This window comes from Castor canadensis, chromosome 12 (genome assembly GCF_047511655.1).
Source record: "Castor canadensis chromosome 12, mCasCan1.hap1v2, whole genome shotgun sequence".
In the NCBI taxonomy this organism is placed as follows: Eukaryota; Metazoa; Chordata; class Mammalia; order Rodentia; family Castoridae; genus Castor; species Castor canadensis.
Window position 1 is genome coordinate 33,219,671 of NC_133397.1, and position 26,952 is coordinate 33,246,622.

The following is a 26,952-nucleotide window of genomic DNA, read 5'->3' on the forward strand; positions in this document are numbered from 1 at the left end:
TGAGATTTTAGGTCCAGTGGATCAGAATACAGGGAAAAAACTAATGAGAATCCCTCAATGGATCCTTCACCCACCAAACAAGATTTCTTCAGAAACCGACTTGCTCTTGCAAATGACCTTGACCAAGGAACAGCTGTGTAAAATATACTTAAAATTGTATTGTCAATTGGTAAGATGAGGATAAAAAACTTGTATATATACATCTGTGTAGGAATATCTATATATATATATAAATATATATATATATATATCAATGTATAAATCCCTGAGAAGAACTAATATAAACACTTACATATGAAAACTAAATCAAGACATTGAAGAGATGAAGATTAGTCTGTGGCTAAGACTTGGCTTTTTGAATCTCAACACTTGGGGAAAGGGAATTGAAGACTTTTCATATCTTTACAGAAAAACACAATAAATCTGGAAGAAAATAAATGTTTGTAAGAACAAAAACTTACTTGCACCTTGAAGTCATTCCCCTAGTATAATATTGAGTATGTTCATATTTAACATGGATGTGAATTTTGTGCTTCCTAGGCATTTAGCTTACTAACTCATCCCAGTGTGCTCAGACTAATATACATTATGCTAGGGATCAGTTGTGTCTTGCCACATGACTTCATCCCATAATATATACTGTGTTAGGGACCAGTTTTTTCTTCCCACATTAATTTATCCCAGTGTACTCAGACTAATATACACTATGTTAGGGACTAATTGTATCCTCAAGGCAATATGTAACATCCCAAGGGGTTAATTAACAGAACTGTATGCTTACATGCTGCAAATTTGAGTTATGGAGGATTCATGCTTAAACTATGATACAGAAGGCTCAAAGCTTAAAGACACATTGATCTTCAAACTTGTTCTGTGGTTATGGAAATCAGTAAAGGGAACAGTGATTTTTATAGAAATGGGGGTCAGGCATGGACAAAGAAACATTTTTCTCTTGTGTGGGTTGTGCTAAGGATAGGAACAGTCCAGAGTCTTCTATTGAGTACTCAGTATCTATGTCCACTAGTCATCCAGAGTGTCACACACACTCATGACTGGAAGGACTAGGAAAAAAGTACTGATTTAGCCACATCCTTTTAAAAAGACTTCCTTCAGTCTGCATAGAAGGTGGCAACAGCACCAGTGCTCTAATGGTTCACACACATTGGTTGTTAACAAACATCAGGTCAGAATGAAAATTCAGGGATGCATTATTTTATTCTCCAGAAGTTGTAAAGAAACAAAGGTCTTAACAGCTTAAGTAAAGGAATCATACTGTAATTAGGTCTGGTTGGGTCTGGGGTAATGAAATGCTATTTTCACATGGACATATCCCAGAGGATAAATATTCTTGATAGGCCCCAAACATGAGATTCATAGCAGAAAAAAATTAGGTTTAAACTCTTTGTCTCCATTCCCAGGAAGTTGCCAAAATTATGGGTGTTTGGCTTCAGTTCATTCACAATCTTTGTACTCAAACTAACTTCTTCAGATACTGGTTCCTTTATGGATGCACTGTTTTTTAAGTATTATGACTTTTCTTCTCCTGGTCTGATAATTAGTTAGGAACTCATTCATTAGCATTTGAACACTAGGTATCTGGAACATGTAAGGGATCCCTGCCAAGTTTTTGGGGTGTTCAGCATTTAAGTTTAAGTCAAGATTTTCATTTCCCTGAAATAAATGGATCAATTTGAAATTTAGATTTTTCTCTATTATCAGGCTAAAGTTGTTTTTGGAGCACTGCTTGAAAGCACAGTGTCAAATCAACTGGACATGGAAAGTGAAATAGAAGTCACAACCTCTTAAATCAAAATGTAAACACCAATATGATTCCTTTCTGTTTCATATCCTGTTTATCATCAAAATGTTCAGTAACTGGGCAGGTTTAAAAAAAAATCACACTCCTTGCAAATTTCATTTTGATAGCATGTCTCCTGATAATTGGAGTTTTGGTAGCTTTCTAACTGCCTTCAGCACTACTTGCCCCTATCCACCCTACATGTGTCTAACACATTAATATCCCCAGCTTTATGTGAAACTCTTCGGCTGTTTTTTTCTACTATGAAATTCCAAGCTCTTGGACCTGACATTTCAGGCTTTCTCTCTCCAATATGGCTCCTAGTTTTCTTTCTGACTACCACCTCACACTTTGCAGGTCTGGGTGAACTAATTTACCTCAGTTAAACTGGACTTACTGTTTCCCAGTAAACCATGCACCTTGCCTAGGCTCACTCTTGCTTCAGGCCTTTACTCTAGCTTCTTCCTGTCTGCTGATCTTAAAGATCCAGTTTAAGCCTTTTCATCTTTTTGTGATCTCTTATGATTGTGACTAGTTTATCTTTTGATTCATTTGCTTATCTTCCCAATAAGACTGTACAACCCTTCAAGAACAGGAACTATGTCATCTTTTTTTATTCCCTTCCACCTTTAGAAGAGTACATAGTAAGTGCTTAATAAATGGTTGATGCCAAACTTAATGATGGTGCTATAATATTTACTGGGCTACAGAAAGTAGTTGGTACTCTTGACAAAGAGTTTTAGGCTTCTCACTTTACTTTTAGCCTTTTTACCTTTTTAAAGAAAATTATCAATCACCGAGGAAATAAAATACAGTTGTCTTCAGAAAGCAGTTCAGGTACCTCAGCCACTTTCACAACACCTAGCACTAGAAAACTTCTCCAATTACAAAGAACACAGTTGCTGTCTTTTCATTGTCCAGGCTCATTTTATAACCTTTCTAGGTGTACCATGAATTGGCAGGGGAAACAAGATCCTTAGTTATAGTAATGATATTTAATGTAATGTTGGCATTAGGGTGGGAAAGAGTTTGATAATCACCACATCTGTTATCTCCAGTCCTCTTGGAAGTACAGTTATACAGTAGACCACAGATGTCTTCAAGTAATATTTGAGCTGATAACAGAAAGAAGCATTCCACCAAAAGATGGGGATTTCTGCATAGGCAAGGAGTTTGCAACAGGTCTCTTCTGCAGCCTTGCATATAAGCCCAAGCAAGAACTGTCTTACTTCTCTGACTTCAGAATTGGAACCTTTGAGAAGCAGGGATTTGTGGACCACAACTCTAGGGTTCTTCCAGTGGGCTATTTTATATTATAACAGATGGTTTAAGCTAATCTGAGACTTGATACTGGATTGTCAGGGAAACCCTTTGAATGATGTTTTTATAACACCTCATATCTTGCCCCCTCACCTCCTCAAGACTCATATCACTTTCTCCATGAGGGCACTTGTAAAAATGCAGATTCCTGGGCACTGTTTCAGCCCCAGAGTATTGGAATACTTGGGGATAGGGTCCAGGAATCTGCATTTAAGTGCACACAAGTGATTTTCTTTGGTCTGTTGAAATTTTAGAGCCACTCCCTCTTGGATCAATGAACTGGATGATCTAGTATGCAAATTTCAGCAGATTCTTTTCATAAACTGAATTTTAGGACAGAATAGAGAATTGATTAGACTTATCTTGAGATAACAGAAAACTAATAGTTCATTGAAACCCAAGTGAACATTTTTGCATTCTCATTATCTGTGACCTTTACTATCATATACAGTGAGTTTGATTAAAAATGTACATATACACATGAGTACCTTTTATATACTGGTAAAATTGATTGCATAGCCCAGAGAATCAATTATATACTTAAAAATTAATAAATGTCTTACATTAAATCTAGTGTTCATACTAAACTTTAAAAAAAAAATTACCATTAGTAACTTTCTTCCTGAGCCAAGAACAGCAGTGCTTTCAGTACAGTTGTGATTATCATATCCTAAAGGATGGGTTAAAGATGTAAGTGCAGTACTCTTGGTCACTAAACATCCTAGTATTTATTGTATACGGGCCAGAGAGTCTCATGTAGTGGGAAGGAGTTGGGAGAAAGGAAGGGTGAGGTATGGTTTTTCAAAAAGGGACATGAGTTAAGATAGGATTGAGAGAACACATGTGGAGACTTTTAAATTTTAAGCAAAAAGTAAAATTGTGACACTTGTGTTTTGAACATGTAAGAACACAGTGAAGTCTGGGTATGATGACTCACATCTGTAATCCCAACAACTGGAAAGGCATAGGTAGGAGCATCAAAATTCAAGGCCATCATGGGCAAAAAGCATGAGACCCTAACTAAAAAATAACTAAAGCAAAACAGGCTGAGGGCATCGCTTAAGTGGTAGAGTTCTTGCCTGAGTTCAATTTACAGTACCTCCAAAATAGTCAAGATTTTCTGTTCCTAAAACGAATCTTGTTTTTGTTTCCACAAGAGCTTAATGTGTAATCTTTTAAGTCATTTAAGTTTGTCCCTTACCCATAAAATGGCTTTTTTTTTTTTTTGGCAGTACTGGAGTTTGAACTTGGGGCCTTGTGCTTGCTGAGCAGGCAGTCTAACACTTGAGCCACACTCACAACCCTAAAATAGATGTTTTTATCATCTCACGTTATTCCCTTCAGGCACAGTAACATTAAATGCTCTTAATTCTCAGCAGGAAAACCAAATGTGTTATGTTTCTTTCATATGCATTTAAACCTATTCATCTGAAGACAATGGGATTCACTGTAAAGGAACTGGTAGATACCATCAGTGCTCCTGAGTGGGCTATTTCATCCTAACACTATAGTTACCATTTCCTCTCCTCATGATCACATTTTCCTTTCTATTTGGGCAAATCCTTCAGCATTTAAACATGCTCTTATTTCTCCCATCATTAAGGCAAAAGAAATTCTCTTTTGCCCCAATTCTTTGTTTCCCTTCATTGTAAAACTTGTAAGAGGAAACCATTTTTGTTCCTTTCCTGCTATATTCTATATTAAACTCAGTAGGCCCAGGGTATTGTCCATATCCCTTGGGTCAAGATCATTAATGTCTTCGACAATTTTAAACACACAGTCCATTCTTTGTCATCTTACCCTATCAAGTAGCATTTGATCATTCCCTCTTCTGAAATAAATTTTTTATTAGGTCTTAATGATACAACATAGTTTTCATCCTTCTGGCACTTCCATCTTGGTCTATTTGTTGCTTCCTCTTTCCCCAACTCCTTTGATGTTAGAGGTGTTCAGGGCCTTCCTTTGCCTTTTCTTTTTCCAGTCCATGCTCACTTGCTTTGTGATCTCATGTAGTTTGTTAACTTAAAAATATGATCTTTATGGGCTGGGGATGTAGCTCAGTAGCTTTAAAATATGATATGGGTTGGGGATGTAGCTCAGTGATAGAATGTATGTGAAACATGCACAAGGCCCTGGGTTCAATCCCCAGAAACACAAAAAAATTTCTGAAAAGTGACTGCCAATTTTATATCTTTGGTCTCAATTTCATTCAACTCCAGACTAATATCTCCAACTGTCTCAATGACTTAAGATGTTTGATCAAGTTATTGAACATTCCAACTCATATCTAAAGCCTTCTTCAACTCTATCCACCCTACTTCAGTAAATGGTAACCTTATTCAGTCCATCAGCAAATTGGCTGTCTTTCAAATATATCCCTACTCTGACCTCTTCTCACCACCTCCACTGTCATTACCCTGGTCCAGGGCACTTTCTATTGGGCTGGCCTCCCGATTCCAGTTCTTAATCTCTAATTATTCTCAACAGAGCAGCCAGATTGTAACTCAGATCACATCATTCCTCAGTTCAAACCCTTTAAGGGCTCTCTTCTCAAGCATAAGTCAAACCATTACAGTGGCTTTTAATGCTTTAAGCAATCTGGACCCATTCAACTTCTGATGTTCATTGCTGTATTTTTAAAGCAGAACTGTGCTCGGAACAATAAATATTTGTTGACTGTTGAATACTCAGATGGGCCCTTATCAAATGCTTATAATGTAAGGTCATTCAAAACCAATTTATATGGCAAAAGGAGCCATGAAGAATAAAATCATGGGAACTTCAGGATAAACAACCAACCTCTTCAGTTTCCTAAAAGCAGGAAAACTTTGAAAACGTATGCTTCATAACTTTATCATTTGTTAAGCATGTACTCTATGAAAGGCATTGTGCTTTACATATGCTACCTTTAAACTTCATAGGAATCCTGGATAGATATGTCACCCTTTGGAGTACTGATGAAAAATAGTCATTCAATAACATCTCCAAAGTCACTCATGTAGGAAGTAGTGGAAACAGAATATAAATAGGTGATTCCAAAGCACCTTCCTCTATCACATTGATTCTTGCCTTTCTTGGTGAGTTAAGGTGGAGAAATTACCTACTAAATAGACTGTAGTTTTCCTTGCCTCTAATAAGTATCAGAAGTCCTAAAATGTTAAAATGGTGACAAACTGCATTTGTGGAATTGTAGTCTACCAAATCTGCAAAAAGGCAGGTTCAGCTATGGGGCTAGGTCCCTATTCCTGCTCTTGAGACTTAAGCACCCTCACATTTGTGATGACCTGACATGTTTAAAATAAGTAAAAAAGCAAATTACTGGGCTGGGATGTAGCTCGGTGGTACAGCGCTTGCCTAGCATGCGTGAGGCCCGGGGTTCGATCCCAGCACCAAAAAAGAAGACAAAAAAAAAAAACCTCTCCCCAAAAAAAAGCAAATTACTTGGTTGAAGATGAAAAGTAACAGTTCAAGAGCAAATTCAGAATTTAGTTTAGGATAATGTTAACATTTGCCTATGGCTAGTAAATTGATTATCTAGATATACTCCATTAATACATGCTTGGATTTCATAGTGGTCAACCAAAATAATGTATATAAATTAGTAATTTTTAATTAAACCAGAGGAAAAAAATCCCAGGAAAACAGGTAACTAGGGAAAAAAAACCCTACCAATTCATTTTAGGCATTCCTGAAAGCAGTCTTTCAAATGCCAGGGACCAACACTGAGTCAGTGGTCTCAATCACTACTACTATAAGATGTTAGCCAAATCATGTCAGTACTCCAGGTCTCACTTGCCTCTATTTTTAAATAAGTGGAATTGAATCTCTTAAGGATTCAATTTTCACATTCCAGTCCACCTTGAATGACCTATGTGCATATATCTTTAGTTACAACCTTAAGCTCTTTTCATACCAAGTCTAGAAAGAATTTTGAAGTCAAGCTGCCTCATTCCTGCAGGTCTCAGCAAAAGCTTCCTGTCAGGGAGTTTTGGTATCCTAAAACTTCTTTTAATAATATAACTGCTCTCTAAAACCTCATCCAGATACTCTCACGGTCACTTTACTAATTTCAATCCCAGCAGCCTCCCACTCACAACAGTCACAGGATTTGACACAGAAAGAAACATGGAACTTCTTTTATCCTTTTCTAGTTACAGGAAAAACAGCCCCCAAAGTAAGACCATGATAAAATGCAAAATATTTTTATATGGGAAGTATAAGCTAAATGTCAACCACTAATGACTTTCAAAATGCTGCATTCTAAAACACATGCAAAATAATACACTTGTGGGCTATGTAAGGCATTTTTCTTTATTATGTTTCGGTTTATCTTAGTAATGCCAGAAAAATAACAGCCATTGTTTTCACTTTAAACGCAAACCAAATACTGCTGCACACAGAGTACAAAGATTACCTACGAACATGGTTTAGTACAAAGGCCATATTAGATGTATAGACCACACTTTGTTCTTACATCAAAGTAAGACTGACAGGATTTTTTGACAATTATTTTAGCAAATAACTGTGCTACTAAACAAAGGCAAATACACATATATACACAGACACATCTCAACTAAAATTATACATGTCACTTTGACAAACAAATTCTCTGGTGATTTCACCAGATATTTGCACCCCAAAGTCCCCTGCCCTAATCCCACCCCCAAATGCTGACTTGATCTGAAGACAAAAATTAGAGATGTTCTTAATTAAAGGCACATTTGGCAGCTACTGAAAGTGGCATGCATCTGGCACAAGTGCGCTCTAAGCCACATTGCATGTAACTTCCATCTTTTATGCATCTTGATTCTTTGAGTAGTAGTCCAATGTGACCCACCTTTAGCTATCTTGCTTTATAATTTTGCAGCAATTGGCTACTTAATGCACTATTTTCATTAAAGGCAAAAGGGAAATTTGCTCACAGTTCACAGAAAATGCACTTTATGGTGTCAAAAATGGAAAATAAGGCATGAAATATATAAAAGAATTATAAGTGCTTTTGTTTAGATTTATCATATAGACTTCATGCTTTTTTTCTTAACTAGAACTCAGAATATTTCATTGGCTCATGTAAAAGGGATTATGAAATTATTTTAAAAGTTAGTAATGAGATGTTTCAAAAGAGAAAATATTGAATAAAGTCATCACTTTCCCGTATAAATGATTTTACTGCATAATTCTTTCAGCCAAACTAACATTAACCTTGTGATGTGCATTTACTGGTAAAGACAAATGTGCAATACAACAGGACCTACACTTGTACAACAGTCACACAATATAGGTCAAAATAATAGGTAAACCTATCCACAGCAGCAGAATACCAAGAAATAAATGGCTACATTGTTTCTGAATCCGAAGAAAAAAAGCTTTTCCTCAATATGTATAACACATAAGTTTGGACAAGTCTTTCCCATTTGTTTTGCTGAGCCACTAAACAATCTGAATTTAAAGGACAAAGAATGAAATAAAAGACTGAAATGAGCTAAACTTGAAAATTACAAAAAGATCATGATCACAAATACCAACTAATTATTGGTTTGCATAAAGTAATTTCGATTTATGAAAAAATAAGATTTTAGAACCATACTTTAGCCTCCAACTGAAACAGTACATGTTTTCTAGACTTTTGTTGATTATACGTGTTGTAGTGGTACACTCTGCTCAACTCTGATCCTTTAAAACATCCTTGAGTTAGAGAATAGTAGCCTACTAAATACATGATTTGATGCCCAACAATCTTTAGTTAAGCAAACTTTTAAAATTAAGCAGACTTTCAATGTTTGTGTATTTCATGATCACTTATAGTCTTTAGATACATTTGGAGGACTAGGAAAAGTAAATCTATTTTTCAGTACATTTAGAAACATACACTTCTTACCTGTCATGTTTTTTTAAAAGTGCTTAGTTAGATGTGAAAAGCTTCCCTTTCTATTATATTTAATGGATTATAAGCCCATTAAATAAATTCAGCCCTGAAATATTCCCTTCATTTTGTGATCCAAAGATAAATGAAACCTTGAGGAATATTTCCATTTTTAAAAGAATGTTCCACATTTTGGAATGTGGTTAATAGTCATGCTGCACTGATTACCTTGTAATGTGCTGGATTCAAAAGCAGAATTTTGTAGTGATGCATTTATCTTCTTCTGCCACTTCTTGTCCCTAAATACATTTTGTTACTACTAAGAATAAATTTGTCAGCTAGATAATGGTTCACATAAGAAGGTTACAGTTTTCTCACCTCTACCTAAGGGCATTCAATTGGAATTTTTCTAATCAATTACCACTAGAGAAAATATTTTTACCCAAATGTTACACTTCAGAATAAAAATATCCTCTTTCCACAATGCATATAAAACAGTTGCACAGTGAAGTGGTCTCCTAGAACCACAGGGTGGGAGAATGGTTCCCTCTGGGAGAAAGATGATTAGAACTCCAGATTTGAGTTTTTGCTCTTTGTGGGATCAGATGGGATGAAAAGGGGTCATCACCTTATTGAAGGCTAACACACTAGCCAGAGAGATACTGAATGTGACTCCAATGTGACTTTTCTTATGTTCTTATTTGGAGTAGGGATGGGATAACCAAAAGCGATCAATAAAAGCCATAAAAAGGGAAAATCCTAGGGACAGTTAGGCTGGCCCAATACAATGTTATGGGAGATTCTGGAATGTGTATCACAATTAATTGTAGCAGCACTAGTAAGTAGACTTATATAATATTCATTGAATGGTCTTATGGATACTTTGCATCCAAGAGGGGATTTGAAATTAACTTTTTAGGACACTTTAAAAAGAGAAGATATTTTACAAAGAAAAAATGGCTACCATAATATGAATGGAATAGATATTAAACAAAAAAGATACAACTCTAACAAATAAATAAGAAAGGATTTGATACGATGGATTGCTTGATGGTGATGTGATTAACATACTTTCAGGTCTTAAAGGACTATACACTGTACTATCATGATGTACATTTAATGCTCTAATAAATATCTCAGGAAATAAAGTCTTAGGTTTCCATCATGATGTGGTACTTCTGAAAATGTCTCTAACTGCATGGTTAACAGAATTGCTGAAATGTTGCTTCATTGTTCAGAAGACACATGCAGATACTGATGAATCTCTAAGGATGGAATACTGTACATTTCACAGACATTATAGTGGAGGTTAATAAAACCTTTTCCTCTTCAACAAATTGCATGCATTTCAGTCACAGTATTTGTTAGATTCAGAAGAGCAGTACATAGACGTAATGAAGAATCTGTGTTATGATTTTAATGATGCAGGTAGATGTTATATAATGAATAGTTCTGATAGAGCAGAAGACCTCAAGCAAGGATGTTATACTGAACATGCGTTCAATATAAACCTTAACAAACTGTACATGTTGCTTAGGAAATTAAAAAAACCTACAAAGTTCTACTTAAAAGATATCCATCTTATTCTAAACAAATATTTTCCTACATGCCAAACTGCAACTTTAGATCATTCTTTCAGATTAAAACATATATCCAGAACTACAAACCAAGACGTACCACAATACGTGCTTTTATGCTTAGTGCTATGTGTGTGTGTCTGTGTTTTTCAACTGAAAGAAATAAGAATCAACCATTTTCTCCATGTAATAATTTAATATATGCCAGCCAAACAAAGTTATTTGTATCTTTATTCAATTAAATTAAAACAGACCTGCCAGGTATATTATATAACATTCACTATATACACATGATTTAGGCAATGCAAGGTAATTCTAGATATGCTGACTACTTGACTACTAGTAAAACATGAATGGTGTCAGTGATGCCCAGCAAGTGCTCCTTTTCACATTGGGTGCCTGCATTTCCATAGTATGGTTAGAGGGACAGCTACGAGCCAGGACATGTATTACCAGTAAACCTTTGTAGGAGGAAGGGAGTAAAATGATAATCTAGCATAGATTAACAGTCTCCTAAATGTAGCATAGATTAACAGTTACATTTTTAAAAAAGTTCTTCCATTGTGTCAGTGACACAAAACATCTCTTGTTTGAAGGCAACACCACCTCGTTTTGTGTGTGTGGCGGGGGGAGGGGGGGTAGATGGGGAATGTTCTTAAAACTAGTATAATTATTTTTAAAACAACAATAACAAAAAAGTACCTCTTTGGTGAAGCCTCGGTACCCATTCAATTCACTGTAATAATCTGTAAACAGGACTGTAGTACAGTGCTGGCCCTTGATTTCAACAAGGTCAGGTACCACAGCCTTTCCTCACAGTCTTTTGAATGATTTTATGAAAATATTCTAAGTAGAAGAGTAAAGCAAAGAAAAACAAAGGAGGATAGTTAAGATCCCTGTTTAAGATTTTTTTTAAAAGTGCATAATATTTTGAATTATAAAAACTGTCATCATGTGGGCCTGCTGGACACTAGACTGTGTTTTCCATCCCTTTGATGATAAAGATCACTTCATAAAATAAGGACTCTTGCCTATTGGCCAGAAAAAGTCCCTTCACTTAATTTTCAGGTGCATTCAGTTGTCCAATTCCTCTAGATCAGTCTTTACATATTCTGAACTGTAATACCATTTCACTTCATAATTACATCTGCATTAAAATTCATTGTCTTATACTGCATTTTGAAGTAGAGTCGTTAGTGTTTGGAGTTCTCATTTTAACTCCTCAGTGCTGGCATGTTCAGTGCATCCATTGCCAGCAATGGATTTGGGGCTAGGAAACTTACATCCCAGTACAGAGGAACTCAGGAAGAATGGGCATTCTCCAACAGTGGTGGTCCATCTCTGTGCATGGATGGGTGTGTATGCTCCCTTTTGTAAGTTTTTGGAGGGAGCTTAGGGATATGTTGAGAAGTGCTTTGTCGTGGAGGAACAGGCGGCCCAGCATTGGAATGGAGGTCCACTTCTTGTGTTAATGGTGGTGATGGCAGATGCCTTCTTGTGCCATGAGGAGAAGGGGTTTGAGGAGGTGGTGGGGTAAAGGGAGAAGGACTGTTTGGAAAGAAGGCATTGCCATGGTCACTCTTTTTGCCCAAAGGGGGAGGTTGGAGATGTAGTGGTGAGCTTGAAAAAACATCAGGTGTCCTCACAGGTTCTCGGGGTGGTAATAAGGGAGGGCTTTCAGGAGGGTCTGATACAGAGGTCCGGTCTGATATTGAATAACGTGGTGAATAGGCTTTTGATGTGGGTTGCCTAGGAGGAATGGCTGGGGGGCTGTCCAGGTGTTTAGACATAATCTAACAAATGAAAAAAGAATAAAACACATTTGTTAATAATTTCATTTGTGTAGTATTATAAGTATATTAACAATCAAGTTGGGGTTTTCAAACATTTTAAGGGCAGAACACTATGTGTGAAACAGAGTTCTGCCATGTTTTAAATAAGAAGTTCTACCAATCCATAGAAAAAAATTAATTTTGCCAATGTTCTTTTTAATCTTAATTTTTTAATCAAAATTTTGCTGTTTGTTACTGCTTGCCTATCACCATGTGACATATAATTTCTAATTTATCATAAGTTACCAATTAATTTTTCAATTTTCAATTTACTATATTAACATTTCACAAACTTTTGCAAAAGTGTCTTGATTTATCCATGTGCTCTGCCCTCTGGACAGCTTAAGAACCAATGAATTAAGTTAACAAATGGCAAAATAAATAAATAAATGAAAAAAAAAGGGAAAAAAATTTAAACAGGTGGAAAAAATATTTATTTTGTATTTTCATGAAAACTCTATTTTGAAGCATGTCTATCAAGGGCTCAGACTTTTAGCATATGCTAAGGTAAAGTTCCACTAGTCATGTGCCTTCATGCAAAGCTTCAAACCTCTTTCCTTCTCTTTTTCTATCTCTGCATATGTGATTTACAAGAACTGCATGAGACAATTATTCTTACTTATAAATTAAAACTTGTTTTTTCTTTCCTTGAAAATACAGCTTAAGGTTTCTAAGGGTTTTGCACACATTCCTCAAAACTACCTTTAGAAGAAAAGAAATGTTCTGCATGCTAAATCCATATTTAACCCTTATTTAAACTACTAAGCCCAAATACTCTGACATGTTACCCTATCCCAGTAAGAATTAAATAGACGTAAGTAATTTTCTATAAAGTAACTAATAATTCCAATTTCCAGATAACAAGATTTTCTACTTTACCTTAGATGGCGAAGATTCCGCTGGGGCAGATTCTGGTCGTCTTCGTGGAGGAACAGGAGGGGGGATGGGCATTTCATCAGTGCCCTTGGTTAAACTTATAGATGATACTGAAGCAGATCCTGTAGGATGTTAATTTTTTAAAAAGTTTATGGGAATTTTATCTCACTTATTAATCTTGAAAAAGCTTAGCTGGAAATTGCTTATATTTATTAAAAGAAATGTGTAGAAGTATCAAAAGCAGTTTAATAAACCAATGCTCAACAGTATTTCATTTATTAAAGCAAACTGCTATATGAGCATGCAGAAATTTCTTAGCAGACTTATTAGAAAAAGGCTGCCTAAGTTACTGTTGTTTTGCTTCTTAAACAAAATAACATTCCCACTGTTTAATCTATTGTTGGAATTTTAAATTGAGTCTGATTTTCAGGTTTCTGATGAAATGGAATGGTAATCTGAAAAAATCATTGGAATGGTTATTTTTGTCAAGCTTTGTGACAGGCTCCTTTTTTCTCTGACTCTATTAGTATAGATTTCCCCTGCACTTCTCAGACAGTCCCTCTGGATATAGTTTCTGATCTTAACAGTTCTCCCCAGTGTCTTTGTCCAGCATCTTAAAGGACGCAGGGGAAAGATTCTATTGCCTGGGGAGGGCCTTGGGTAAAGACTATTCTTGGTATACAAGCAAAATCAGGCTCATTATTTCTATTCCCAAAACTTTAACTGTGATAGAGCTACTCAAGATGACTGGAATAGCCCTGGTAATGAAAATAGGAATTACACTAAATCTTAGTGAACCTGATCTAATAGCAAGTTGGTGAACTGGCACAAAGAAGGTAAGTAAAACTTTCTAATTAGAATCCATCTTACAGACATTCATGGTGATAATAATTACACTTTGAAAGATACCATTTATGTGTTAACTGGTTTATAAACACTATAAAAAGATATGAAAAATACTTAAATATTCAAAATTATACTTAGCAGGCTCTTTTTATTCCTTTAAGCATTAAGCTTTTATTTTGTTAATTAAATGTTATAATAATATAGAACTTAGAGTACCTTGTGTACTGATGTTACTCAAATGATCAATATTTTGATCACCTTTCTTTTTTTTTTTTTTTGGAGGGGGGTACTGGGAATGGGACCCAGCCTCCCACATACTAGGCAAGCACTTTACCACTTGAGCTATGCCCGCCATCCCTGATCATCTCTATCCCCATCCTTTTAAGAGACTATATACAGTTAATTTAGCTTGTAACTAATATTTTCTATTAAACACATTTTGAAATCACTTGTAGGGAAGGACAGCAAAGATGTTACTCTATTAGCTTAAAATAGTTAAAATAATGGACTGTTAGTTTACTTTAAAATTGAAGCAAATAGTTAACAATGGAACTTTATTTTGTGTATCTGTGATTAACATTTAGTCCCTATACTTTATATAGCTGCAGTTGTAAGATAACCCTCCTAAAGTCAAAAGTAGTTATTTGCCTGGAGTCTGTGCTGTCACTAGACCAAGTGAATCTTGTGGTTTAGCTGCCAGCATTCCCAAATGCGCATGCATGCTCTTGCTCCTTGTTCCAAAGTTGAACATTACATACATTTAGAATTCTACAGTTGGAAAAGAGAAGTGGTGAAATGTAGAAGCCACTCATTTCATGTTCTTTTAAAAGAGAAAAGGATTTTACAAAAAGCATGAAAAGTGTACAAATTTAAGCAAATCATTTACGATTGAAGGATAGCATAAGTGAAGGCCTCGCTTCTAATAAGATGGTGCAAGCAGTACCAAATGTTGCCAGACCCAAGGAAAATTTTAGCAGGAAAAGTGACACTTGGTCTTATTTTTAAAGCAAAAGCAAGAATTACGAGTCTTAAACTAAATATACTAACTTGGGCCATGGGGCAGTGTAACCTGGATAAAGACGGTATCGCTGCCTGTGAAAGGAAACAAGAAAGATATTTTTTTCTTTTATTGATATAGTCAACTTATCTGTAAAATTTATTTATAATCAGAATGTTATTGTCACCCTAGTTTTAAAGAATGCTGTAGTAGTTTTTACTTTTTATTTTTATTTTTTTTAAAAAAGCCATTACTTCCCACTTTCAAAAAGAAAAAAATAATTAAATTGAGTGGATATATCATATTGGGAAATTTGAAGATTCTTTTTAGATTTACTACTTGGTATCATAATAAGTAAATGAAAAACATTCACTAGCAAACTAAACTACATTATTGGAAGACTTTTAAAAAGGTATACACCTAATTCGAGTGAAGAATTTTGCTGAGCTTAAGATTAAAGGGAGCTTCAAACTAGTATCCTAATTATATACCTTTGAAAAATGTTCTTGAGGCATCCATTCTCACTATAAGATAACTGGAGCTTTGGATATTAAATTAAATTTGAAAGTCATTGCTTTTTTTCCTTTGGGTTCATAAACACTTTTTAAAAAAATGGATAGATGTTCAATCCTTAGACACTTTTTATGTAGGAAATTGCCTGATAAATTTAGAATGCCTGATATCACAATATTAATTCTTTTAAAAAACTGAAAATCATTGATTGGAAAGAAATTGAATAAAAAAATTGAAAATCAAAGCCAAAGCCCCAAGAGCATTAAAGTAGGAAAATTGAGACAAGAGGATAGATGAGTTATATTGGTTCTAAATCAACATACTTGTTTATGTTCTACATAAACAATTACCTACATTACCAATACATGGAACAGATGATATCCAAGAAGCGAATTAGAATTAGTATTACAAATTTAGTGTTATAATTTCTGTGACACTAGACTGAACTGATTTTTAAAAATTCAGATTTCCCTTTCTCTCATTCTTTATAGTTTTCCATAATATGCAATGTCTCAAACAATTTGGAATACTGTTCATTCAGACTTACTTGATCAGGAGGATAGTTTTATATCCAGGTTCAGTTAACTTGATGACTGACTGAGTCTTATTAACTTGATTGCGTACATAGATACAGCTGTCATATTTCCTAAGCAGCCCCAAATTCAAAGAATATGTCCTATTGGCTCCTTTCCGTAAGTATTAATGTTTATTTGGAAACCATCATTACTAAGTGTTAACTGTCCAGCTTATTCTAAAAAGTTATCTCAAAGAAGATTAAAATTCACTTTTCTACTCTATAGTTCCATAAAGCTGTTGTTCTGTCAATGATTTCTTCACAGTTAGGCACCTGTGGCAAAATAGGAACTAACCATCCAGTTCTAGTGTTTACCTACTTATATACTTCTCATTTTTCTTGAAAACTAAATAAATACACTCCCTGAAGATAAACCTCAAGAACATGGTAGTATACTTAGTACAATACAGGAATAAAATTTAAGCTCAAGACAAGGCTCAAGACTGCTATAAACTGCAGTGTTCACGAAAGAATAATTATATATATGTATACACTTATACATACTTATATGTATACTTATGTACATATAAGTATAAACTTAGCTTTCATCATATTTATATATAGCACAGGCTTAGATTCATGCTTTGGTAAATCTGGGGCACGTCTCTAATTTCTTATTTTAAACTAAGTGTTTGGCCTGGAAAATGCTATCAAAATTCTTTTAGAATTTTACATGCTCTAGAAATAAATGCTAGATTAGATACTGAACAAAATTATTGATGATAACTTAGGAGTTAAATACAGTTATTTAAAAAAGAATTATTATTAAGTACAAATCCCAAATAAAAGACCAATGGCTCTCAATCTTGGATATACTTTAGAATCCCCTGGGGAGTTTTGTTTTTGGCAGTACTGGGATTTGAACTCAGGGCCTCACACTTGCTAGGCAGGCACTCTACCACTTGAGTCACTCTGTCAGCCCTTTTTTGTGTTGGGTATTTTTGAGATTTCAAACTATTTGCCCAGCTGGCCTGGAGCCGAGAGCCTCCTGATCTCTGCCTCCTGAGTATCTAGGATTATAAGCATAAGCCACTGGCCCCTGGCCCCTGGGGAGTTTTTTTTTTTTTTTTTTTTTAAATACTGATGTCCAGGTGAAAATGCCAGTCTAGTATGGGCTGGGCCTAGGTAGTTTTTCAAAGTTCTCTGGGAACTATATTTTACAGTCAAATTGAAACCACCAGTTTAAAAGAAGTCATTTTTGATAAAGAAACAAGCTGTTTTCCATAGGAAAAAAAGAGCTATAAATGATGGAAAACTTCTTCAGCTCACAAAAGCCTCATAAACACAAGTATATTTGAGATCACAAACTCGTCACCTATAAAAATCTTATACTCCAGCTTGAAATGCTTGCAAAACATCTTTTTCTTGCCATAGTTCTCCCTCATAAGGAACAGATAAAGCTCAACTCCAGCACAGAGATAGCCAGACCTTTGGCTCTCCTTTAGGACCAGGCATTCTTCAAACAGGAAGGTAATAAGGTCATTTCATCATTCTCCTCTCTCTCTATAGCAGCAGAGACAAAGCCATTAACTGTTGGTCTTTCTTCTTTTCCCATCCACTATCAGGATCACCTCACAGGGGAAACTGGTGAGGGCAAGATACAGAGCAGGGCTCTGAATGTCGGGTACATGTAGCAGCACTAAGTAGGTGGCCTTTTTCTTTCCCTGTCTTTCTTGATCACAAAGCTGTCAATGACATTCTTGCCCATTCTGAGGTCATCTCTCTGCAGATTTCTACAGCATTATGTTTTTGTCACTTCTTGGGCATTTAACTGTGCTTCTCTTTGTGCTATCATTATTTTTCATCTCTCAATTAGACTGCAAGCTTTCTCAGCGAAGATGTCTTAAGTGCTTAGCAAGGAGTGAGATATAGAAAATACCAGCTGAAAGAATTACAGGCTTAAAAGATTATTTTTGGGGAAGAAACTATCAGAAACAAAAAAAAAGTAGTATTGTAACTGATAAATTCTAGTCAAATTTTTGACTTCAGGCAACTAAAGCAATAGGACTTTCTGCTACTTTGTACTGAGTGGAGTATGTTCAGATGACAGAAGACTGCAGTCAAGGCAGCTCATTTCTGCCGGTGAAACAAAGAAGTAGGCAACACAGTGGATAGCAAGTTGGAGGCTCTGGAGATGCCCACAGCAGTAGCAGATCTGTTAAGCAGAAGAGGAGTCAAAAGCAGGTGGGTACCTTTAATGCACACAGGTTACTGATAAGTTTTAGACATGATTTTTTTTTCTTTTTTGGTAGTACTGGGGTTTGGATTCAAGGCCTCACAGTTGCTAGGCAGGTACACCACTACTTGAGCCGCTCTGCCAGCCCTTGATAAGTTTTAAGTAAGTGTTTAATTGAGCACATGGATGGTTTTATTTTATGCTGGATTACTTAATTTCAAAATCATTTCTTTTTCAGTTTTTACTAAGAGCAAAAGGAGTAGTAATAGTGGTTTTCTTTATCATAAAGACAATTGAGAAAACCTTCAAGTCCAAGCTTAGAAAATTTAACTCCTGGGACAAAAAGCTTTCTTTACTTCTCCAGCTGTTTATGTTAATACCATGCCACTGCCACATTGTAATAAAGCACCAGTTCAGAGTACTGTATTCCAGAGTGACTTCTTCCATTTGACTAATCCTTTAAAGATTTTAACACTGTAGTAGAGAAACTTACTGTGCTTATCTCATGTTTTTCCACCTCTTCCACTTTTAGTAACTTAAACTAACTAGCTTTCGTGTGGCTCCAATAGTTCATTTATTTGGGAATCCTTTCAATATGGACTTACAGCTGTCTGCTCTAGGAAAAAGAAAATTTTACATATAGCTAAATGGGTCCAAAAATAATAATATGCCATTATTTTTATGCCAGGTATACTGAAAAAGTGCTGATTGTATTCTATTACTCAATTTAGGGGTAAGTCAAGTTGGAGAGAAATTTTTTTAACCTTGTGTCTATTTGAACTTATCAAAAAAATATATGTCTGACAGCTTACTATGTGTACAACATGACTCTATGATCTTCAGTCATCAAACAGAGCCAAATAAATTCTCAAGACATATACTTCATATGGTACAAAGATAAGACAGATTGCAAAGTAACTACAAGTGTTTGTATGCTACAGGAATAAACAAGTAGGGTTCTAGACCAAATCTCAATATACCTCCAAAGAATTATTTATAGTGGATTTTAAGTTAGATTCTCTGAGTTCTAAGAAACCTTAAAAATCTTGAAGGCAGAGAAAAAGTATTTTATCTAAAATCAGAAGAAAGCTTACTAGCAGACTGGGCTGACAAACCAGGATTTCCATTTCAAAGGTTAATATTTCTTAATGTCTGCCAACCTCTGCCACTCATGCTGCCTCCAGTTAAGCTTGATCAGTCCATCAAGCTAAGACAGTCAGTGGGAATAGCAGCATGTAGAACCATCATGAGAGGGTTTCAGGTGATTCAAATTTTGACTTAATAATGAACAAATGAAAAAAACAATGATGTGTTTTCAAAAGAGCTTTAAAGTTCCAAATGAAACAGAGAAGTTTAATGGCAATCTAGATTTAAGAGGAATCTGACCTGTACGGTTTGATAACCACATACTAAACTATGACTATGGCTTGTCTGACTTGAGATGTGCTGTTAAGTGTAAAACGCACACTGAATTTTAAAGATTTAGAGCAACAACAAAAGAATATAAATGTCTTAATAAGCCAGGCATGGTGACAAATGTAATTCCAGCACTCAGGAAGGCTAAGGCAGAGGAATGAGTTTAAGACTGTCCTGGTCTACATAAGGAACCCTGCCTCAAAAAACAACAACAAAAAAGTCTTCATAGTAAAATTTTATATTGATACTGAAAGTTCATGTTGAAATAACAATATTTTTGATATTTCAAAAATTTTAGAATTTTACTTAATTATTTTTGCTTTTTCTAATGGGGCTTCTAGACATCTCAAGTTATACACAACACATCTCAATTTATACACAACACGTGGCTGCACTGTATTTCTGTTGGGTAGTGCTGCTCTAGTAATAAAGGAATAAGCAACAGTACACAGCCTGTGAGATCTGCATGGCTGTGCTGAAGAACACAGTACCAGCAGGCACTGTATACTGTCATGTACCATGGGTAGGCTCCTAGTTAGGAGTTTGAAATTGATAAGCTGCAAAATTCAAAGTCACTGCTTGATAGGATAACTTGGGCAGTACTCAAATACCATAATTTTGGAGGCAGCATTGAAAACACAGGACTGATGCTCCTTATAGATTTTTAAGAGTGATCTTTGTTTCCTCTTTATATGAAAGATGCATTTGCACTGTTCAAATGAAGTTTAATTACCAATTTTACCACCAGGCCTTTATAGTAACCTTTAATAGATCATAAAAGGGCTGTTTTCTTTTTTAAATTGTAAGTTTATGGAATTTAGAATTTGTTTAGTTTTATAATGGTATTTGAAATGGTATCCTACTTGTATACAAGTACACACACACACACACACAAATTACAGATTCTTTTTTACCTCTGGCTTGTAGAACACTAACATTTGCTTTAAAGCACTTAAAATTTTAGCACCTACTTGAATGAAAAGGGCTTGAATGATCAGAATCAAACACGCTGCAAACATCAGTGGTACTGGAAGCACCAGAAGCAGGAGGAGGTGTTAGCGGTGTTCTTGGAGAATTTGGTGCAGATGCGGTACTTTCTGTTTCACTTTCAGGGATCCTACTATAGCTTATTTTCCTTGGCTCTTGCTGCAGAGGTGTGGGATGCCTCATGGTACCTGGTCTTGGGTTTGATGGACGAACACCAGGAGATTTTAGGGGATAGCTATATTTTTTTGGCTGTAGACATATCAAAAGAAACACAATACTTAAAACACCATGGTAGAAAGGAAGATTTTCTATATATACCAGTAAAAGTCAACTAATAATTAGGAAAACTATAAATCACCAATAGGGAAGTTACATAATGATTCAGATCAAAGTGTCTGATTAAAGCATAACCATTCTATTTTGCTGAAGATCTGGCTCTCTAAATTGCTAGAAAATGAATTTCTTTTACTGAACTTTATTCCTAGAAATACCAGAACATTTGTTATTTTAATATTTTGGGAGGTAGAAATTTTTCTGAATTAGAATACTTTTATAAATAAGTGAATTGTATATATAAATAAAATTAAATATACTTTACATGACTTTTTTTGGTGGGACTGGGGTTTGAACTCAGGGCCTCACACTTGCAAAGCAGACACACTATCATTTGAGCCACACTTCCAGCCCATTTTGCTGTGGTTATTTTAGAGATGTAGTCTTATGAACTGTTTGCCTAGGCTGACCTCAAACCATGATTCTTCTGATCTCAGCCTCCCAAGTAACTAGAATTTCAGAGGTGAGCCAACAGTGCTTGGCATATATATATGGCTTTTTAAACAGGCTATTTTGAGCAAATTTAATCCTGCTGGAAAAGCCAGGATTATCGTCATTAATTATAATATCTACTACGCTATAATCAGTGATGCTATTAGGACCATTTGAGCTACTTACAAATACATTAGATTGTCTGAGTTTCATACATGTGTGTTAGTTTTATGGCCTTTTCCTTGCAGAGTGATCGCTTGTCAGTGAATCAGTGTGCCTTACTGGAGGAGACTAGATATGTAATTCCAATTTGCTGTTCTTCATTCATGCTATTAAAAACTGTTTTAGGGCTTGAAAAATTGTGAGGCAACTACATTTGCTATATAATTCATAGACATTATGAGAGTTATTTTGATCACTTAGAAACTGTTTATGTTTATTTCTTGATTCTTGACTTTTTCATGAATGAGAGAACATATTCAGATCAGTAAGGTACATAAATCTGGCCAGGCACTGCCAAGTGGTATAAAACAATGGAATTATTGTAAGTATCTTTAACCAAACCTAGTATTTCTATGGCTAATGATTCATGTTTAAAAGTTCTAATAAATCATTAACTTTAGAAGTCCCAAGTAAATATAACTGAATTAGCATAAATTCATTAAATTTCCTGCACTTAGAATAAGTCTTAAATACCATTTTTGTTAAAACCAATAATAAAAAAAGCCTTTACTCAATTTCATCATATAAGGATTTACTCAAATTAATACTAGTGATCATTTATTTGGAACCAAGCAAAATATTCTTGGGTATATTATTAAACATTTTTTCATAACTCTTAGCTATCATATATGCACTCTATCCCTGAATGCTTTTATAGAAAACTAATCTGTACAATACATATGTAATGATGACATCACCAGATGTAGATAACAACTACAAAACATAAGTATAAAAGAAAGGTAAATACATGAGTGCTTACAAATCTTGGGAGAGGCTTAGGATTTCGTGGTTCTATTTCTAGGGATTTGTTGAAAAGATAATCTGTAAATTCTTTTTCCATGCTATTTCCCATTGGATTCAAGTTTTCAAAGAACCTCTAAAATAAATGCAAAGAAATAATTATTAATATTAAATATTTGTAATTCAATTTGAAGTTCATGAAAATAATTTAGGAAAACATTTAATATAAGAAAATTTGAATTATTTTATGTTTTATTTTTCTCTTGCTCCTCTATGAAATAAACCTGGCCTTTATCAGACATTTTATTAACTTAATCAGGAATTTGTATCCTCACATAATTCAACTTACTTTGATATCTGATTCTACTCGTAAACAATAAGGCTGGTTTTGGTACTGCTGGATCTCTCCTGTTATTTCTGCTACCTTCCTCCTTTTGCTAAAGTTTATAAGCTCTTTTCCGTGTCTTTTTAGTACCTCAGGGTTGCCTTCTTCTGTTTTCAATATATTAGTGAGATAAATACCTAGAAAATATAATGAAATTATTTCAAGGATGAAGAAGGAAAAAGCAAGTTTTTTCTTTTTCATTATTTGTGAGACTATATCCTTTATTCAGTCTTCATAACCAAAGACTCAAAGCTCAGATTTCTATGCTATGAAAAATAACAAGCTCAGTAAATGTCAAGAGAAAGATTTTTGTAATTACCATGTTTTATAAAATTTAATAAATATCTAAGGAAAAGGGAGACTAAACTTAAGAAATTAATAGATTTTTTCAGGATGAATAACCAATTTTCCATAGTCCCCAAATCACTGTTACTTGATTTAAGTCACAGTTTTGTTAAAGGACGTTTAAGAACAGCTCTGTCACTGATGGCATATTTTTGGTAAAAGGAAAAATGATAAACTCCAAAGATCAGACTTTCTGTTTTTTCAATTCTTGATCTCACAAGAAGTTATGATACTTGTGGAAATGTGGGAGGATATGTAAGCCTATCAAACATAAGACTGCATATCATTTACAAAGATCTGGTTTTCACACTTAGATTTAGTGGCAACCTGATAATTGAGCTCCTGTTTCCCCATTACTACAAAGTGGGCACTGGAAGAGGAGAAGAATGAACAAAATATCAGGAATTTTAGCTTTTTATTCGGCCCTCTGGTAGCAGGAGCACTTTAGTTCCTTTCCTTTCTAGAACAAAGGTTCTGGAGCCAACTCTGCTGCATTCTACTTGTATGATCTTGTGCAGACTGCTTAGTCTCTCTGTGCCTCAGTTATTTCATCTGTAAAATGAAGGTAGGAGGATTGCTGTGAGAAATAAATGAGTGAATTTGTATTTATATTTAGAGTTGAGTCCAACAAAAGTAAGCATTAATTAGGTATGGTTGTAATTATTAACACTGTTATTTTATCTTACCTCATTCTCTTATGCTTCTGCCTTTTCCTCCCCAAAGTACTGACTACTGCTTTGGGGAAAAATAGTTGTGTGGATACCTAAGTTCACCCATTCAATACAAATGTACTGCGTTTTGGTCCAGTATGTCAAGTACTTCATTAGGTACTACAAATACAAAGATGAAAAAAACCAAAACAAAAACCTGACCTCAAGGAGTGCAAAGCTTTCAGCATGAGCTGCTGTGGTACATACGATATGGTAAGTTCTATATTAGGAGATGCAACATTAGTAGTAATGCATAAGTTGGTATGAGAGCACAAGGTTGTGTGCCTTATCCTTCCTTGAGCTGGGGCTTAGAAAAAGCATGACAGGTGAAGTGATGCTTAGAGTTAAGTCTCAGAAAGTTAAGTAGAAGGTTAATGAACAGAATAACATGGAGGGCATTCTAAGCAAAGCAGCCAACATTACACTAATTTATGTGAAGTTTGGAAGACACAGGTAAAGACAGCATGTTGTTTGGTATGACTAGACTATAGGGGTTTAGTATATCAAATGGAGGAAGAGTAGCATGATATCAGAACAGACACAGGCAAGGGTTAGATCAGTGGTTCTAAATGCTTCTATGGTAGAGGCATACTCGTAAATACTAGAATTTTTTTGCTGCATCCTTGAAAAGATTATTCAAATCAATACTAACCAAGTGAACAATATTAACATATGACTGGCATTAATGTCTCTTTGGTTTTAAAAAGCATCCAGTTGTTGGGTGCATAAATTCTATGTGTCACCACTGAGGCCATTCTTCATGATAAATATAAAAGACAATTGCTTATGTATATAAGAGCACAGACTCTTTTACTTTTGGCTAGTTACAGTCTCTTCTACACAAATTGCATGATCCATTCAGCTCTCAAAGTTCAGAAATAGGAGCCCCCCTCCAAAAAAACAAAAAAATTAACCAGCTTGGGCAAGAGGTAGGGGCAGCAGGAAGGAAGACCCTTAAGGAGACTTTTTTTTTTTTTTTGGTGGCACTGGGATTTGAACTCAGGGTTTCATGATTGCTAGGCGGACACTCTTTCCAGTTGAGCCACTCTGCCACAAAAGGAAGACTCTTGAGATTTGTGCTTGAGTGACTGAATGGGTAGTGCAGTGACAGACATTAGGAACACAGGAGGCATAGTAAGTTTATGAGCTACCAAAAGTATCAAAAGTACATGTGAATGAAGTTGCAAAAATGCTTACAAGTAGTACTTTGGAGGAGTTCAGGATAAAATTTAGAAATTATTTCATGCCTAATTGATGGGTGGTAAAAAGAACAAATGATCATTTTCAATGTTATCCAAACACTGTTGATCATATATTACACATCAGTAAAAGTGTTTTAAGCATACATCTCTCTCCCCCTCCCTTCCCCCTTTATTTTTTTTGAATTAAAAATGTAGACCCTAAGTATGTATATACATATAGACCTCAATATTACATACTTGTAAAGCTTAATTCTTTCTTTTTCTGTAAATGGTGGCAGTGCCAGCAAAAGAATAAGAATTCTGGTGAGATGACAGAAGAAGTAAAAGTGTTAGTTACTACCCTTGCTTCTCCCTCATAGAAAGGGTAAAACAGTATCCAGAATTAAGGATAAGAATCTGGAAGGAGTTTCTATAAATTACCATGTAGACAAAATAGAATTCAGAAGCAGCAATAATATCTAGTTCTACCTATTAGGTCCGAACCATAAAAGGCCACCTAACTAATTCCAGGTTATGACCTTGGTAATAAGCTTAGGAACAGCAAAGACCTTCCTAGAATAGCAGGACTGACCAAGGATAGTTTTAGATAAACTCACTTAAAAGAGCAGAGGCTAACCAGAAAGATGGGCAGAAAGGGTAGGAAGGCTGGTAAGGTGAGCTGTCTGTACGTACCTATTAACTACCTACACGTGTTTATATTCACTCACTAAATCACACAGCTCACCTTAAAGCACTTTAATGGAATCATACTCTTAGAAATAGATCTGAAACTTCTTTTTCACTTAACACACCATGGAGATCAGTTATATTAGTTTATATAATTTGAAGCATATTTTAGACAGATCAGTTGGTAAGAATAAATATCTACCAGTCTGAGTGATGATAGTAAGGCCAAACAGTCCAGTGAAAAGTAGCTGAGGTTTCTTTTTATCTCTGTGTACTAAAGACTAGAGTATCACGAGTACATGACTATAATTTAGTAGTTACTTAGGAAATATTTGTCAGATGAGATGAAATGAACATGAGACCCTCCCCCCATCCTTTCCCAGTTCTCTTATATGAACTGGCATCATAGTCACATTTAAGAGTAAATCATAAGCTTTAACTTTTACCAGAAATAGAAAAAAATGAACTCAATATTTTTTCTCAACAATTGGGGGGTGGGTTGCCAGGTATGGTGGTGCATGCCTATAATCCCAGCATTTGTTAGGTGGTGGAGGCGAAAGGATTGCAACTTTGAAGCCAGGCTCAAAAAGGAGACCCTGTCTCAAAAAAGAAAAAGAAAAGAAAAGAATTGGGGGAGGATGCTTAGGAAGGGCGTATATAGGAAAATAGTAGAAATTAGTAATAAAAAAGAATTCATAAAAATAAAACCAGAGAATTAAATTTAAGATCTTATCTTTTTGAAGAAAAAAGCAAGTTAAGGTAAGATAATAAAAATATGTATTAAAAATAGGAACAATTAAAAACTTTTCTATGGATCTAACTGAATGCCAGTGTTTTTTACATAATGAGATCAAACAATTCCTTGGCAATAAAAATACTTGACAAAAAAAAAAAACACCTAATCATATCTATCCTGCTGAAATTGCGTTGGGTTTTATTTTATTCTGTTTTGATTTTTTGTGGTGCTGGGGATAAAACCCAGGCAAGTCTTCTACTGAGCTATAGCCTAAGTCCTGAAACCAAGTTTAAAACAGAACTGTTTATTTATTTGTTACCATTTTTAAACCTTTGCTTGGGAAGTTAGTAGTCATTCTATAAAGATCAAAGAAAGAGACAGTGGGTCATTATTTGTTGACATGTG

At 35.1% G+C, this 26,952-nt stretch overlaps 2 protein-coding genes across 9 annotated transcripts in view; one reads left to right on the forward strand and one right to left on the reverse strand.

Moving 5' to 3' along the window:
• The window catches only part of Arhgef33 (Rho guanine nucleotide exchange factor 33), a 71,587-nt gene extending 63,528 nt beyond the window's left edge, over window positions 1–8,059 (forward strand). For 3 of the 6 annotated variants that reach the window (XM_074049538.1, XM_074049539.1, XM_074049540.1), the window contains one exon: window positions 12–8,059. In XM_074049538.1, coding sequence (XP_073905639.1) covers window positions 12–141 — 130 coding nt within the window. In that variant the 3' untranslated portion in view covers window positions 142–8,059. Of the gene's footprint in view, window positions 1–4 lie in introns of all 6 variants that reach the window. The other 3 variants (XM_074049542.1, XM_074049545.1, XM_074049543.1) reach the window with 2 other exon arrangements.
• The window catches only part of Sos1 (SOS Ras/Rac guanine nucleotide exchange factor 1), a 137,168-nt gene continuing 117,627 nt past the window's right edge, over window positions 7,412–26,952 (reverse strand). For 2 of the 3 annotated variants that reach the window (XM_020161976.2, XM_074049537.1), the window contains exons 18-23: window positions 22,853–23,025; window positions 22,523–22,639; window positions 20,760–21,024; window positions 15,160–15,204; window positions 13,270–13,388; window positions 7,412–12,351 (exon numbers count right to left, since the gene is read on the reverse strand). In XM_020161976.2, the coding sequence (XP_020017565.1) occupies window positions 11,860–12,351; window positions 13,270–13,388; window positions 15,160–15,204; window positions 20,760–21,024; window positions 22,523–22,639; window positions 22,853–23,025 (1,211 nt within the window). In that variant the 3' untranslated portion in view covers window positions 7,412–11,859. The remainder of the gene's footprint in view (window positions 12,352–13,269; window positions 13,389–15,159; window positions 15,205–20,759; window positions 21,025–22,522; window positions 22,640–22,852; window positions 23,026–26,952) is intronic. The other variant, XM_074049536.1, reaches the window with a different exon arrangement.